Here is a 14,849-nt window from a genome sequence, read left to right on the forward strand (position 1 = left end):
ACATTTTAAACATCTGTTGTTTGTGCTGTAATTAATTCTCACCTTCACCCGACGCCATTTCATGACCGGAGCCGAAATCAAAAGTGAAAGCAGGAAGTTACAGCATTATAACGGAATAATGGCGCGCGCTTAGCGGAAGACGGCAGAACAGGGGAAGTTTTAGCCCTTTTTAAAGTGTCTCCTGCCCCCTGTGTGTGATCTCAGCCTCCCTAAAACTATAAGGATAATTTTTACCTTCAAAAATAAACTATAAAAATCACGATAAAATGCAGGACATGTCGTCGATGGGAAAGAAAATTATTTATCAGTTTGATCAAAGAGCGGATTTTTTTTACTTTGCTTTTACGCGCGTGCGTTGTAGTCTTTCATTACTGCGTCTTCAGCTGTGTGCTTTATCTGACCGGAGAAGCACAGGCACGCGCAGCGTGCACGCGCAGTCAGAGCTAGAGGAGTTTATCTATAACGTGTATAACGTATAGAAGGTGTGTTATAAATGTGAGTAGATGCAGCTGTGAACGGTCATTCAGTGCACTACATCGCCTCCACACCTGACTCAGGGGAACAATGGGTCAAAACAGGCTCCATTACCTGGCTGTGATGTCAGATGAAAGAGATGTCTTTAATTCCATAGATCAGGACAAACTTATTGACCGTTTTGCCTCGATGAAAGACAAGAGATACAGCTTAATAATACCGTCTAAAAATTAACTGCAAAGTAATTCACAAATCCAGGGAATTTGGCACTCATGAGGTTGTACAATGTTGTGCTATTTGTGTTCAAATTGTTTGCACACTTGACACCCCACTGCTCCCACTACAAACCTCCCTCCTTTTATAAAAAGTTTGCTCCATCTCTCGGTCAAAGAGTAAAACAATACAGAATTGAATGAGGTATAAACAAATCTTTATCTAATGAAATATTTTAAATTGAATTTAAAGTGAATATTAACATTATCTTAAATAAGATATATATTAAGAAAATATATAAAATATATAAAATATATATAAAGAAATAGAACACAGCTTTGGATTTTGGGATTAACTTTGGTTCCCTCTACAGTCTGGGCATTTTCAGCATTGTTGACACCAGTCTATTTGGACTGTCCGGAGGAAATTGAAAAAGTCATTTACACATTTTGAATGAAAAATCTTACCATCAAAATATTCCTATTCTGCACTTTCTTGAGGCAAAATCATCAATGATGGCATCATAGGACAGGTGTTTTCCCACGTCATGATTTATGCTCATGATGGCCAGTCCACATAAACGTTCCTGTGACACGGAAGACCTCAGGTAGCTTTTGATGAGCTTTAGTTTTGAAAAGCTCCTCTATGACAATGCTACTGTTACTGGTAGTGTGACTGCAATTCTTAGGGCTATCTAAAGGTCAGGATAGAGTTCCTCCAGGTGTTTCTCACAGAGAAAGGAAAGCAGCTCCAAGGCAGTCATTTTATCTGATGGCAGATCATCCGAAAAACCCAACTGCATCTTTTGAAGATTTGGCAGCATCTGCAATGACAAGGTTAAGGGTATGTGCTCCACATAGGACAAACAAGGCTCTGTTTTTTTTTTAAGCAGTCTGGCTTGTACTCCTTGGTGCTTGCTCTTCATGTTTGCCCCATTATCGAAAGATTGCCCTCTGCAATCATCAAATGCTAGTCAGATAGAGACTAGAGACAGAATCACATCAACTTTATTGTTATTTGCTTTTGCTGACATCAAACTTGAAGAGAACACAAGTTTACCTGATTGCTGTTACCACATTTCACTCTCATTTTGTTTCTTTTATCCCTTTTCATGGCCAGATGGATACACAGTAAACATTAACACGTGCTGTAAAATGAGGCAGGGGGAGGCGGGCCCTTGCGTAATTTGCGTAGTGAGCGTATAGGATCGATCGGCTCTGATTGTGAGGATGTATTTTATATCATCCCACAAGTAAAAGTTTGTTGGAGGTACAGTAATAAAAACTTGTACTACTACTGCATGTTTCTGCTAGAGTAGTGAACTTAATGTACACAGATGTGGGTGTGGCTGTAGTGTATATACTGTTACAACCGTCTAGGGGTCAGTCGCGACAGAATGGGCAAATGAAAGTCTCCATACAGAGATGATATAATTCACCATCTTTTATTCACTAGGTGACAAGGGCTTTAGGCTTCAGAAGAGGGCAAGGCCAAAATAACTAACAGAACAATCAAAACCCCTCTCTCTTACTGAACCAAAATTAAAGAAAATAAAATAGTTATCACTTACCTAACACCCTCTCAAAAAAACAATATAATAAAGAAAAAATAACTGCCGTCAATCCCCCTACATACCTTGTCACCATAAGTTGGTATGTTTTGAATAAAAGTGTTTTATGAATTTGGCTGGCTAACAAGTCAAAAACAGAGTCCGTAATCATAATCAGTATCAGGCATGTGTCAGCCAGAAACAAATCTGTCAGTTGAAAGAATAAACAGAACAAAACAAAACTCACAGGCTGAACACAAACTTACAAACTTCCCCTCTCAGATGTGACAATCAACAATAAATGAAATGGATTAACATTTAGAGAATAGAGCATACAAATGAGAAATGTTAAAACACAACACAAAGTAATCACGATGGTACGAAAAGGCAAAAAGGCCTCAATCAGGGCTCCAGGCAGTCCATTTTTCTGGAACAGGTGGAGATGATAACCAATCGGAGCCTTCCTCATATTAACTCCAGGGACCGCCTTCCTGAAAACAAATGACAGGTACAAGAGAAGACACCAGAGGGCAGCACAGAAATAAAACAAATAACTGAAGGTCAATACAGTACTGTGGTGACATTTAAAATAAATCACTTATACCAGTGAAATGTCACTATTCTTATTACCACAAACAAAATATTAATGCAAACAATCCATTCAATACTAAATAAAAATAACATTTATTGATTTGGTCTTTGTGAATATTAGTTTATTAATGACTGCATTCATTGGACACATAAAATTTTGGTGTCCACTTTTGCCATTTTATATAATACCATAACTTTTGGCTTACTGTGTAGTCATATAATATATAATATAAAACTCTTCTTGTTTTAAATTCTCACTGAGGACTAAAACCCCCTAAAGATGAGACCCTAGAACCGCCGCTGCTGAGAGAGTTATTATTGCTGTTATCATTGTTATTACTATTGTTATTATGTTTATTATTTATATATAATGTTATAACTCCTTTATATGGCTGGGTAAAGATTCCGACCCCTCTGGGAGAAATGGTTGAGTCCAGGGGGAGGGGTTTACCCTTTAAAAACCAGTCTCCCACTTCAGTTCGGTGGGAGTGGTAGGAGTGTGAAGTGGAGTTTTGGAATTGGAAGCTAGTCAAGTGAATGCATAATTGTAGGTGCTGTATACTTGTACATAGTTTTCTTTATTTTCTCAGATTTTCTTTGGTTTTCTTTATTTTTCCACTTTTCTGGGGAGTTGTAAATATTTTGGACTTTGCACTTGAGCACATTGTAAATAAACACCACTTTAACATCACAGTGAGTATTGCCATCATTTGGGTAGAAGGCGAACCTGTAAGGCCGCTCTACCACACTCACTGAGGGCTAAAACCCCCTAAAGATGAGACCCTAGAACCGCCCCTGCTGAGAGAGTTTAGATTGTTTGCAGAACTCTCAGTAATGTGTGTGATTATAAAACATCACTACAATGACAACACTCTTATTTAAGACATCTAGAGATATAAGTGATGGATATTAACTGTAGGATGTTTAAGTAACTCACAAATTCTTTCTTTCATTACATAAAACTTTCTTTACAAAATGCTTTCATGATTATTTACAAGCTGTTTTTGTTATCACTTTAATTTCTGTTGTCTCTTATGCTGAATAAATTGATTTACAAGGTTTTTATTATGAGGTTCAGCAGAAAATTCTTCCTCTGCTTGTTTCCTTGCTGCTTCTTCAGTCTCTCTCTTCAGAGTCTCCAGCTGGTTCTTCTGCAGCTCTCGAATGAAGGACAGATTTCTCTGTTCCTTCTCATTGTGTTTTCTTTCTTGTTCTTCTTTCTCTTTTCTGAAATCTTCCCTTTCTTTCTGTAGATTTTCTTCCATTTCTTTTCTGTGTTCTTCATCTTTTTTCTTTCTTTCTCTCTCATCTTCCTCTCTTTGTACCTTTAGTTGTTCTTCCATCATTCTTATCTTTTCATTTGCCTCATTCTCAATTCTTCTCTTTTCTTGTTCTTCTTTCTCTTTTCTTTCCTTTTCTTTTAAATCTTTCTCCTCCTTTTCTTTCTGTCTTTCCCATCCATATTGTTTCTCCTTCCTGATCTGCTCTAAACTCCACTTTTCCTCCATAGCAGTGATTCTTTTCTCCCAGTTCTCCTGCTGGTCTTTTCTCTTCTCCTCCTCCTCCCTCATCCTCTGCTGTCTCTCTCGTTGTTGAGATAACTTTAGATCTTGGAGTTCCTTCTTTTTACTTTCCTCTGCATTCTTTATTTTCTGCTCTAAATCCCTTATTCTCCTGTCTTCCTCTGCTGCCTTCTCTTCATACTCCTTCTGTAGTTTCTTTAATTCTTCCTCTTTATTATTTTTCATCTCTTCTTTTTCTCTTTTAAACTTCTCCTTCTCCTTTCTCTGATGCTCCTTCCATTCTTCTTCCCTCCTTCTTCTTTCCTTCTCCTCCTGATCTCTCCGTTTCTGATCTTCCTCTCTCTGTCTCTCCCACTGTTTCCTGTTCTCCTCTCTTTCTCTGTTTATTTCTCCCATCTTTTCCTTCATCTTCGAGTCATCTTCTTCTCTTCTCTTCCAGAAATCTTCTCTTAGATTGTGTTCCCTTGTGTGTCATTTCTCTTTTTATTTGTTCTTCTCTCTGTTTAAATTGTTCCTCTTTTTGTCTCTCTTCTGCCTCTTGTCTTTCTTTTTGTTTCTGCATTTCTCTTCTCATTTCCTCCATTTTAGCTTCATATTTGGTCTTCAGTTCTTCTTTCTCCCTCTCTATCTCCTTCTCTCTCTCTTTCAGTATTCTCTCCTTTTCTTCTTCTAGAGCTCCTTCAACCTTCTGGAACATCTCATTAGTGTAGCAGCTTCCTCCATTCACCGTCACCATTGAGTGGATTTTATCCAGTAGAGTCAGGACCTGGGTGTTGCTGGATTTATCACTGTTGTTGAGAACATGGTATCTTTTATCAAACTCAAATAAGAGAGTCTTTAACTTTTCCCCAGCATTTTCCACGTACTGCTCGATGGTTTTGGCTTTAAGTTCATCGCCCCTGGTGAACAGCACAATAATGTACATGTTGGATTGTTCACCAAAAGTTTCCTTAATCAAATCCACTGTCTCTCTCTCCTCTGGTGTAAAGCGTTGTCCTATTTTCAGTGTCAGCAGGAACACATGAGGACCAGGTGATGCCATTGAGATACATTTAACAATCTCTTTCCTGATCTCTTCATTATCAATATTAGTGTCGAACAGACCTGGAGTGTCGATCACAGTAATCTGTCTCCCACCGACTGTTGCTGTCTCTTTCTGACACACACTGGTTACTGATTTATCAGAAACATCTTCTTTAAATACATCTTTCCCCAGGATGGTGTTTCCTGATGCGCTCTTCCCAACTCCAGTCTTCCCCAACAGAACTATCCTTAGGTCCTCAGAATCCAGGGCAGTTTCTAAAAGAAAGAAAAAACAATATAATCTTTAATATAGTTTAGGTAAGGTAATTAGGTAAGGTAATTAGGTAAGGTAAGTAAAATGAGGATATAAAAAACTCCACAGAGATTTTTTTAGCTGAGTTAAATTTCTTAAGTATTGAGTTGGTGTCATATTTAGCGAGACCAACATTTAATTCCTGTTCATTTAAAACCTGAACAACGGCTGCTGTCTAAGGGTTATCTAACAGGTCAGGGAGATCCAGTGCTTAAGCTACATCATTACAGTTATATTAGTTGACGTAATTTAATTAACAGGTTGGTCATCAGAGTCCCTCACATGTGGACAGGTCAACATCAGTGTGCAGTTTGCAGCAATGCCAAAGTTTCCCAATGTAATCAAGTCTAAAAGGGGACCTAGTCAGACTTAACAATCAAAGACAATGTCATTCTATAAAAGTAAATTATTCAGTTTATTTAATTTTATAAAGTTATTTAATTTCAAACCCACAGAGCACAGATACAGTAAGAGACCCACCAATGATGGACCCTGCTACAGGTGAGGGACTGCTTCAGGTGGGACAATGCAGAAACCATGTCCTACTCTATATAACAACCCTCCATTATATCAATATAACCCAAATATATCACATTCAGGAGTTATGATCAGTATAAATGATGATCCATGTACTTACTTTGGTTTTTATTTTCAGTCTCTTTTTTTAACTGACCAATGACTTGTGTGAGTTCTTGAATCTGAGCTTTGTATTTGAGTTGTGTTTCCACTTGTGCCTCCAGGTACATGGCTGTTGTGTAGCAGCTTTCACCAGTGTGTGTTACATTCTGCTCAACAGCCTTCAGAAGTTCTGCCCCTGTAGTGCCCCAGATGTTAATATTGCTTTTAAACAGACTTTTTATGACTCCATCTAAATCCTGTTCATTCTCTGTGTTGATGATGAATGTGGTGTGGTCATTAACTCTGGAGCTGAATATCCTCTGAAACGTCTCTATTTCTGCTTTAACTTCATCAGTGAGAAGACCTTCAGGAACAATGATGAAGAAAGCATGAACTCCAGGATTACAGGCAGAGACACAGTGTAGAGTCTGACGCATCAGTTCCTGTTCTGAGAGTTGAGTGTTGTAGAGAGCAGGCAGCTCCACCAGCGTGACCAGGTGTCCACAAACTTCTCCTGTCTTTATCTCACACACTGAGCTGGACTCCACTCTCTGTCCTCTCTGTCCCAGTATGAGATCTGATATGAAGACCTTCTGAGCTGCATCAGTTCCACACAACACCAAATTCAGTTTTGGCAAAGAAGCAGCACTTTCTGACACTGAAACCAGAGAAGAAAAAAGATGCAATAGGTTGTTACAGTGTGTGTATTTGTGTGTGTGTGTGTGTGTGTGTGTGTGTGTGTGTGTGTGTGTGTGTGTGTGTGTGTGTGTGTGAGAGAGTGTGAGAGTGTGTGTGTGTGTGTGTGTGTGTGTGTGTGTGTGTGTGTGTGTGTGTGTGTGTGAGAGTGTGTGTGTGTCCTGAGCAAAACAAATGAAAGGCTAAAACTATAATAATAGATAAGAAGCTTGATGAATCTCAGGCGAGTGATATCACACTGAGAACATTAATGATTAATGAAGTCTAACTTACTTGAAGGAGGTGGTGACAAACTTCTTCTTCTGTTCCTGTGTAATGAATCTGTACAAAAATCATCAATACATTCAGTCATACATTAATAAGAGATGGTCTATAACACTACATCCAGATGTGAAAAATACAATGTAGGGTTTAAAAATCTTACTAAAATAATACATTTCTAACTTTATGCTGAGAAAATAAAAATGTGTATTTGACCTGCAAATATTTCATATATATATAATATAAGAAATATCAAGTGACAGGTGTAACAGCATTTAATAGATGAAGGTTTAAAAGTCATATTGTGTCTCTGATTGTGTTAACCTGATATACTGAATGTGTGTGTGAGTGTGTGCTTTAACTCTCTTCATTTGAATATATTGTTTTCTGGTAAAGTAGGTTCCTGACTTTTGTATACTATCTGCTTAACTCACTTTGTTCTAGAGTAGTGTGATTTGAATTGTTATATTCTATACCATTGTTGATTTTTATAGTGTTGGTCCTTGTTGTTCTCTCAGCTGATTAATCAGGAGTAGTTTCAGTCTACCTTAAGGTGTGAATTGGGGGCAGGGCTTACCTATTTAAATTGAAGGTGAACCAGCCTACTCTTCAGTGTGCTTTAACTCTCTTCATTTGAATATATTGTTTTCTGGTAAAGTAGGTTCCTGACTTTTGTATACTATCTGCTTAACTCACTTTGTTCTAGAGTAGTGTGATTTGAATTGTTATATTCTATACCATTGTTGATTTTTATAGTGTTGGTCCTTCTTGTTCTCTCAGCTGATTAATCAGGAGTAGTTTCAGTCTACCTTAAGGTGTGAATTGGGGGCAGGGCTTACCTATTTAAATTGAAGGTTTGTAAGTCTCTCTCTCTCTCTCTCTCATTGTAAACTTGGTGTCTAATACTGTTTTGCTATATTCTACCATACCTTAATTCTCACTCTTGTTTGACTGCAAATATGTGCCTTAAACCCATCTCTGTACTCAATTCCTACACTCGCAGACACTCTCGTCCACAGAGCAGAGGTCACAATCCCAGTAACCTCATCTACCCTCCTCTGTTGTGTAAGTCTCAAACAGTGGTGGTAGGTGGGCTCTGGAATTGCCAGTCTGCTGTGAAAAAAGCTGATTTTATCTCTGCTTTAACTTCACATTACTCCTTTGATTTTCTTGCACTAACAGAGACCTGGATATCCCCACAGAACACTGTTACACCAGCTGCTTTATCCTCTGCCTATGCTTTCTCTCACTCACCACGAGAAACAGGCAGGGGTGGTGGTACAGGTTTATTGCTGTCAAAGAAATGGTGCTTTACACCTCTCCTCTTGTCTCACTTAACCATCTCCTATTTTGAATTCAATGCCATTTCAGTTACCTCTCCAATTAACCTTGTTATCATTGTTGTTTACCGCCCTCCTGGTCCCCTAGGTGACTTCCTGGAAGAAATGGACACACTGCTTAGTGCTTTCCCTTCTGATAGCTCCCCCCTGACAGTGCTTGGTGACTTCAACCTCCCCTCTGACAAGCTACATTCTTCTTCCCTCCTGTCTCTTCTCGACTCATTCACACTCACACTCAACAGCTACATCCCCACACACAAAGGAGACAATGTACTGGACCTGGTTTTCACCCGTCCTTCTCCAGCTACAGACGTGACTGCTACCCCACTACATGTCTCTGATCATCACCTGGTATCCTTCACCATCACTCTCCCTACCCTACCTAAAACTACCTCTCAACCCCTCGCTCTTACCCGCCACAACCTTCACTCTGTCTCCCCTTCTTCTGTAGCTTCTGGCACTCTTTCTTCCCTTCCTGATCCTGAGTCTTTTTCGTCACTGCCCTTGGACTTGGCCACAGATACTTTCCTCTCATCTCTTTCCTCAACTATGGACTTCCTCTGCCCTATGTCCACTAAACCCAAGAAAACTTCTTGTTCTGCTCCTTGGCTTTCAGATGTGCTGCGCAACAATCGAAGAGAGCTAAGATCATCAGAGAGAAAGTGGAAGAAATCACAACTTGATGCAGATCTTGATTCTTACCGAACACTCATGGCCAAGTTTTCCTCAGATGTGACTTCTGCCAAGACTTCCTTCTACAAGGAAAAGCTTGAAGCTTCCTCACATGACCCTCGGAAATTCCACAACATCATCTCTTCTCTGCGCAACCCCCCGGCTCCACCTTCTTCATCCTCCCTGACTGCAGAAGACTTTGCTTCTTTCTACCAGGAGAAGATTGAGGAAATCTGCCGGACCTTCACTTCAGCCCCGACTGCACTTACATCTCAGAGTATGGACTCCCCTACACCTTTGTTGTCACATTTCTCAACTGTAACAGCAGAAGAGATTCTAAAACTAATCCAGTCTTGCAATCCTACCACCTGCCCATTGGATCCTCTCCCTTCCACTATGCTCCAGACCATCTCGCAAGACCTTCTGCCCTTCATTACCACTATCGCCAATAGATCCATAGCATCTGGTCAGGTACCAACTACTTTCAAGAGAGCAAGGGTTATTCCCATCCTGAAGAAACCTGCTCTGGATCCATCAGACATCAGTAACTGCAGACCGGTATCACTTCTCTCGTTTCTTTCAAAAATTCTTGAACGCATTGTCTTTAATCAACTGTCTGTCTATCTCTCACAGAACAACCTCCAAGACCCCAACCAGTCTGGCTTTAAAGCAGCTCATTCCACAGAGACAGCCCTATTAGATGTCTCTGAGAAACTACATGCTGCTAGATCAGCCAATCTCTCATCCGTCCTTATCCTCCTTGACCTTTCAGCAGCGTTTGATACGGTCAACCATAAGACTCTCTTAGCCACCCTCAGGAGTCTTGGGATTTGCGGATCAGCTTGGGAATGGTTCGCTTCCTACCTGGAAGGACGCTCATATCAGGTAACATGGAGGGGAGTGACATCTGCTCCACGCAGACTCTCCACTGGCGTCCCACAAGGCTCAGTACTTGGTCCTCTTCTTTTCTCCCTGTATACTCGCTCTCTTGGGGAAGTTATTTCCTCACATGGGTTCTCTTACCACTGCTATGCTGATGATACACAACTTATCTTCTCTTTCCCACCCGCAGATGCCACAGCTTCTGACCGGATCTCTGCATGTCTGGCAGAAATTTCATCATGGATGACTGCTCATCAGTTAAAGCTTAATCCTAGCAAAACTGAGCTGCTCTTCATCCCAGGTGATTCATCCCCAGGTCATGATCTTGCTATATCCTTGCACAACGATATGATCTCCCCTTCAGCCACAGCTCGCAACCTTGGGGTAACCATGGACAATCAACTGTCCTTTTCCTCTCATGTTGCTAATGTGACTCGCTCATGTCGGTTTCTTCTCTACAACATTAGAAGGATTCGGCCATTTCTACCCACACAGGCTGCTCAGGTACTTGTTCAGTCTCTTGTCATTTCTAGACTGGATTACTGCAATGCACTGCTGGCAGGTCTACCTATGAACGCAATCCGTCCTCTGCAAATGATCCAAAATGCAGCTGCCCGGCTTGTTTTCAACCTGCCAAAGTTCTCGCACACCACCCCGCTGCTGCGATCCCTCCACTGGCTTCCGGTAGCTGCACGCATCAGATTCAAAACACTGATGCTGGCCTACAAGGCCAAAAATGGACCAGCTCCCTCTTACCTCAAAGCCCTCATCACTCCTCGCACTGCACCCCGCACCCTCCGATCTACCAGCACTGCTCGACTGGTTCCACCATCTCTCAGGGTAAGAGGCAAGTATACTACAAGACTCTTCTCTGTACTGGCACCAAGATGGTGGAATGAACTTCCCCTAGAGGTTCGGACAGCTGAGTCACTGGCTATTTTCAAGCGGCGGTTGAAGACCTACTTATTCAGGAAACACTTCAACTAGCACTTCTTTCCTTATCTTTTGCATATTTAAAAAAAAAAAAAAAAAAATACACCTTTGACACTTACAATTTCATTGTAACTTTGAACAAATGTTTTAAACTCATGGTATCTTAAGTATGTAACTTAGTGAGCCAGCATTAATGTATTCAATGTTAGAGATTTAAGCACTTATGTACGTCGAATGTACTGCCAAATGCTGTAAATGTAAATGTGTACGAGTGTGTGTGTGTGTGTGTGTGTGTGTGTGTGTGAGTGTGTGTGTGTGCTTTAACTCTTTACATTTGAATATATTGTCTTCTGGTAAAGTAGGTCCCTGACTTTTGTATACTATCTGCTTAACTCACTTTGTTCTAGAGTTGTGATTTGAATTGTTATATTCTATACCATTGTTGATTTTTATAGTGTTGGTCCTTGTTGTTCTCTCAGCTGATTAATCAGGAGTAGTTTCAGTCTACCTTAAGGTGTGAATTGGGGGCAGGGCTTACCTATTTAAATTGAAGGTTTGTAAGTCTCTCTCTCTCTCACACATTGTAACATTAGTGTTGTAGTGGAAATTTTTACTTTAGAGATGTTCCCACGAATCTGTCCTTCTATGCTTCTGATATTCCCACGGCTGGTAGTTATTGTGACTATAGTTTCTCTTCAACACTGTATCTATCAGACCTTTCCCGTGAGACCTTAGTTGTTCCCGTGGGATTAGTTTGCTAGTTTGGAGAAGCAGGCGATGTTTTGGTTTTTTCATGTCCTGTTTCATTTCTTTTACTGTCTATAAAACCCTGATGTTATCCATGATCGGCCCCTTCCTCTCTGATTTTACATGTGGAGTGTTGGGTCCTGCTGCGCAGCTGAACACAATAAACTGTGGAACCTTTTTTACTCTTGCCCGTGCCTATCGGTGTGATTTTTATGCTTTAATTCTCTCAAACCTCAAAACTTCCACAACAGTGTCTAATACTGTTTTGCTATATTCTACCATACCTTAATTCTCACTTTTGGTTGACTGCCAATATGTGCCTCAAACCGATCTCTGTACTCAAGTCCTACTCACGCAGACACTCTCGTCCACAGAGCAGAGGTCACAATCCCAGTAACCTCATCTACCCTCCTCTGTTGTGTAAGTCTCAAACAGTGGTGGTAGGTGGGCTCTGGAATTGCCAGTCTGCTGTGAAAAAAAGCTGATTTTATCTCTGCTTTAACTTCCCATTACTCCTGTGATTTTCTTGCGCTAACAGAGACCTGAATATCCCCACAGAACACTGCTACACCAGCTGCTTTATCCTCTGCCTATGCTTTCTCTCACTCACCACGAGAAACAGGCAGGGGTGGTGGTACAGGTTCATTGCTGTCAAAGAAATGGTGCTTTACACCTCTCCTCTTGTCTCACTTAACCATCTCCTCTTTTGAATTCCATGCCATTTCAGTTACCTCTCCAATTAACCTTGTTATCATTGTTGTTTACCGCCCTCCTGGTCCCCTAGGTGACTTCCTGGAAGAAATGGACACACTGCTTAGTGCTTTCCCTTCTGATAGCTCCCCCCTGACAGTGCTTGGTGACTTCAACCTCCCCTCTGACAAGCTACATTCTTCTTCCCTCCTGTCTCTTCTCGACTCATTCACACTCACACTCAACAGCTACATCCCCACACACAAAGGAGACAATGTCCTGGACCTGGTTTTCACCCGTCCTTCTCCAGCTACAGACGTGACTGCTACCCCACTACATGTCTCTGATCATCACCTGGTATCCTTCACCATCAATCTCCCTACCCTACCTAAAACTACCTCTCAACCCCTCGCTCTTACCCGCCGCAACCTTCACTCTGTCTCCCCTTCTTCTGTAGCTTCTGTCACTCTTTCTTCCCTTCTTGATCCTGAGTCTTTTTCCTCACTACCCTTGGACTCGGCCACAGATACTTTCCTCTCATCTCTTTCCTCAACTATGGTTCTTTCTACCAGAAGATTGAGGAAATCTGCCGGACCTTCACTTCAGCCCCGACTGCACTTACATCTTATAGTTTACTTCCTGGTTATATGCTTTTTTATACCATGGTCTACCATGGCTTTTATACCAACATCTGCGCAAAGTATTATTAGTTCATACTATTTAATGAGCCATTGTTATGAATTCCTACCCTAGTTACTGAGCACACAGGTTCTGTAACTAAAATGTAGTATGCCACCTTAGACCCTCTTTTGTTCCAATATGCAAATTAATCTACCACTGTAATAAAAGTTTTGTTTTTTTTTACAATTTTTTTTACATTTATTACCTTTGGTAGTCAAAGCAGAATGATGTTCTTCTTCATCCATCTGAACATATTTTTCCATTTCATCTGGTTCTTCATGCTCTTGTAAAGCATACACTTCTATTTTTCCAGTTTCTTCCGTTTCTGACTGTACATTGTACATTTTGTTGCCTATTGCAGGCTCAGCATCTTCATAAATGTCACAGAAAAGACTTCCTTTATTGTCCTTGTCCATCTCTTCCATCTTCTCAACAAGATTGGCCTGGGTGCATCCACTGAAGTTTAAATATCTGTAATTACATTCAGCAATGACCTTCTGTATGACATTCTCCTCCACTGGATCAACACTGCTGCTGATGTCTATGTTCTTTGTAGTTATCACCATGGTGTATTTATGGGCCTCCTCAGACAGAGTTAAGAGAATATGATCTGCTCGTCTTTTGTCTGTTTCACTGAAACTTTCTGGCTCTACAATGAGCATTATGACATGAGGTCCAGGAGCCGATAGAGACACACACTCTTTAATACACAGTGTGAGCTGATGATCTGAGAAGGTTTGGTCAAACAGATGAGGTGCGTTGATGATGGTGATGTTTCTTCCCTTCACATGTCCTCTGACTCTCTCACACTGAAGTACTGAATGTAGAGGATCTTTAGTCTCAAACACAGATCTGCCCAGGAGGAGGTTTCCCACACTGCTGGTGTCTGAGACACTTTTTCCCAAAAGAATGAACCTCAGCTGAGACACAGCAAAAGAAGAGATGCATTCAAACCTACCACTTTATGTACTGTATTGGGTATTTACTTTTTATTTTTTGCTGTTTTGCATTTTAATGTATGTTGTATTACTAAATAAAGTGTCTCTTTATACATGGCAAATGCAGAAGTAAACTTGTTTGACCTAGAGCTTATGTGCTCTAGCAAATATTTCCTGGAGTGTGATTCTTGGGGTGGAGTAGTCAATTATTCTCTTGTATTCTAGTTGGAGGGATTCTGTTAGTTCATTGACATGCATAATCATATTTCAGCATTCTTATCATACCAAATGCAAATTTTTAGGTCCAATTATGGTCCTGAGTCTGTTGTTGTGAGTCTGTTGTTGTTGTTTTCTCAAGGAGGTAGTTTTAGTCTAAAGTGTACTATCTTGGAAAACTGCTCTGCCACAGTGAAGATGGTGGTGCAATGGGTTAGGGGGTTTTGGTGATGGGTTCGGGCAGACTGGTAACAAAGTCCAGGGAGATGTGCAACCATGGCCAACGAGAAACAGGCAAGAAGCAAAGGTAGACAGTGGAAGGGACCCTTGAACTCACACCCATATGTGTTGTCATGAAGAAGAAAAATAGAAAGATTTAGGAGTGTGGATGCTAAAAGCTTGAAAATTGCAATTGCAATTGGACAAGCTTCATTTAATGCAACAAACTCGTTTGGTTTGATCTATGTTTCTGTTAAACACAGAACACTA

The 14,849-nt window shown here is 40.6% G+C and overlaps 3 protein-coding genes and 1 pseudogene across 3 annotated transcripts in view; 2 read left to right on the forward strand and 2 right to left on the reverse strand.

Annotated features, from left to right (window-relative positions):
- LOC132842459 (interferon-induced very large GTPase 1-like) overlaps positions 1-71 on the reverse strand; it is a 63,703-nt pseudogene extending 63,632 nt beyond the window's left edge.
- The window catches only part of LOC132842105 (GTPase IMAP family member 8), a 611,624-nt gene that overhangs the window by 316,163 nt on the left and 280,612 nt on the right, over positions 1-14,849 (forward strand). The gene's annotated exons all lie outside the window — the stretch shown is intronic.
- LOC132842477 (uncharacterized) overlaps positions 1-14,849 on the forward strand; it is a 301,251-nt gene that overhangs the window by 153,503 nt on the left and 132,899 nt on the right. The gene's annotated exons all lie outside the window — the stretch shown is intronic.
- On the reverse strand, positions 3,613-6,966 carry LOC132842092 (golgin subfamily A member 6-like protein 25; the record flags this gene model as incomplete). The annotated part of the gene is given in 3 exon segments (XM_060864769.1): positions 3,613-4,771; positions 4,773-5,649; positions 6,324-6,966. Coding segments are annotated over 3 exon segments (2,454 nt in total), but the record flags the coding sequence as incomplete, so codon positions are not given.

The sequence above is a fragment of the Tachysurus vachellii genome, chromosome 3 (assembly GCF_030014155.1).
Source record: "Tachysurus vachellii isolate PV-2020 chromosome 3, HZAU_Pvac_v1, whole genome shotgun sequence".
NCBI classification, from domain to species: Eukaryota; Metazoa; Chordata; class Actinopteri; order Siluriformes; family Bagridae; genus Tachysurus; species Tachysurus vachellii.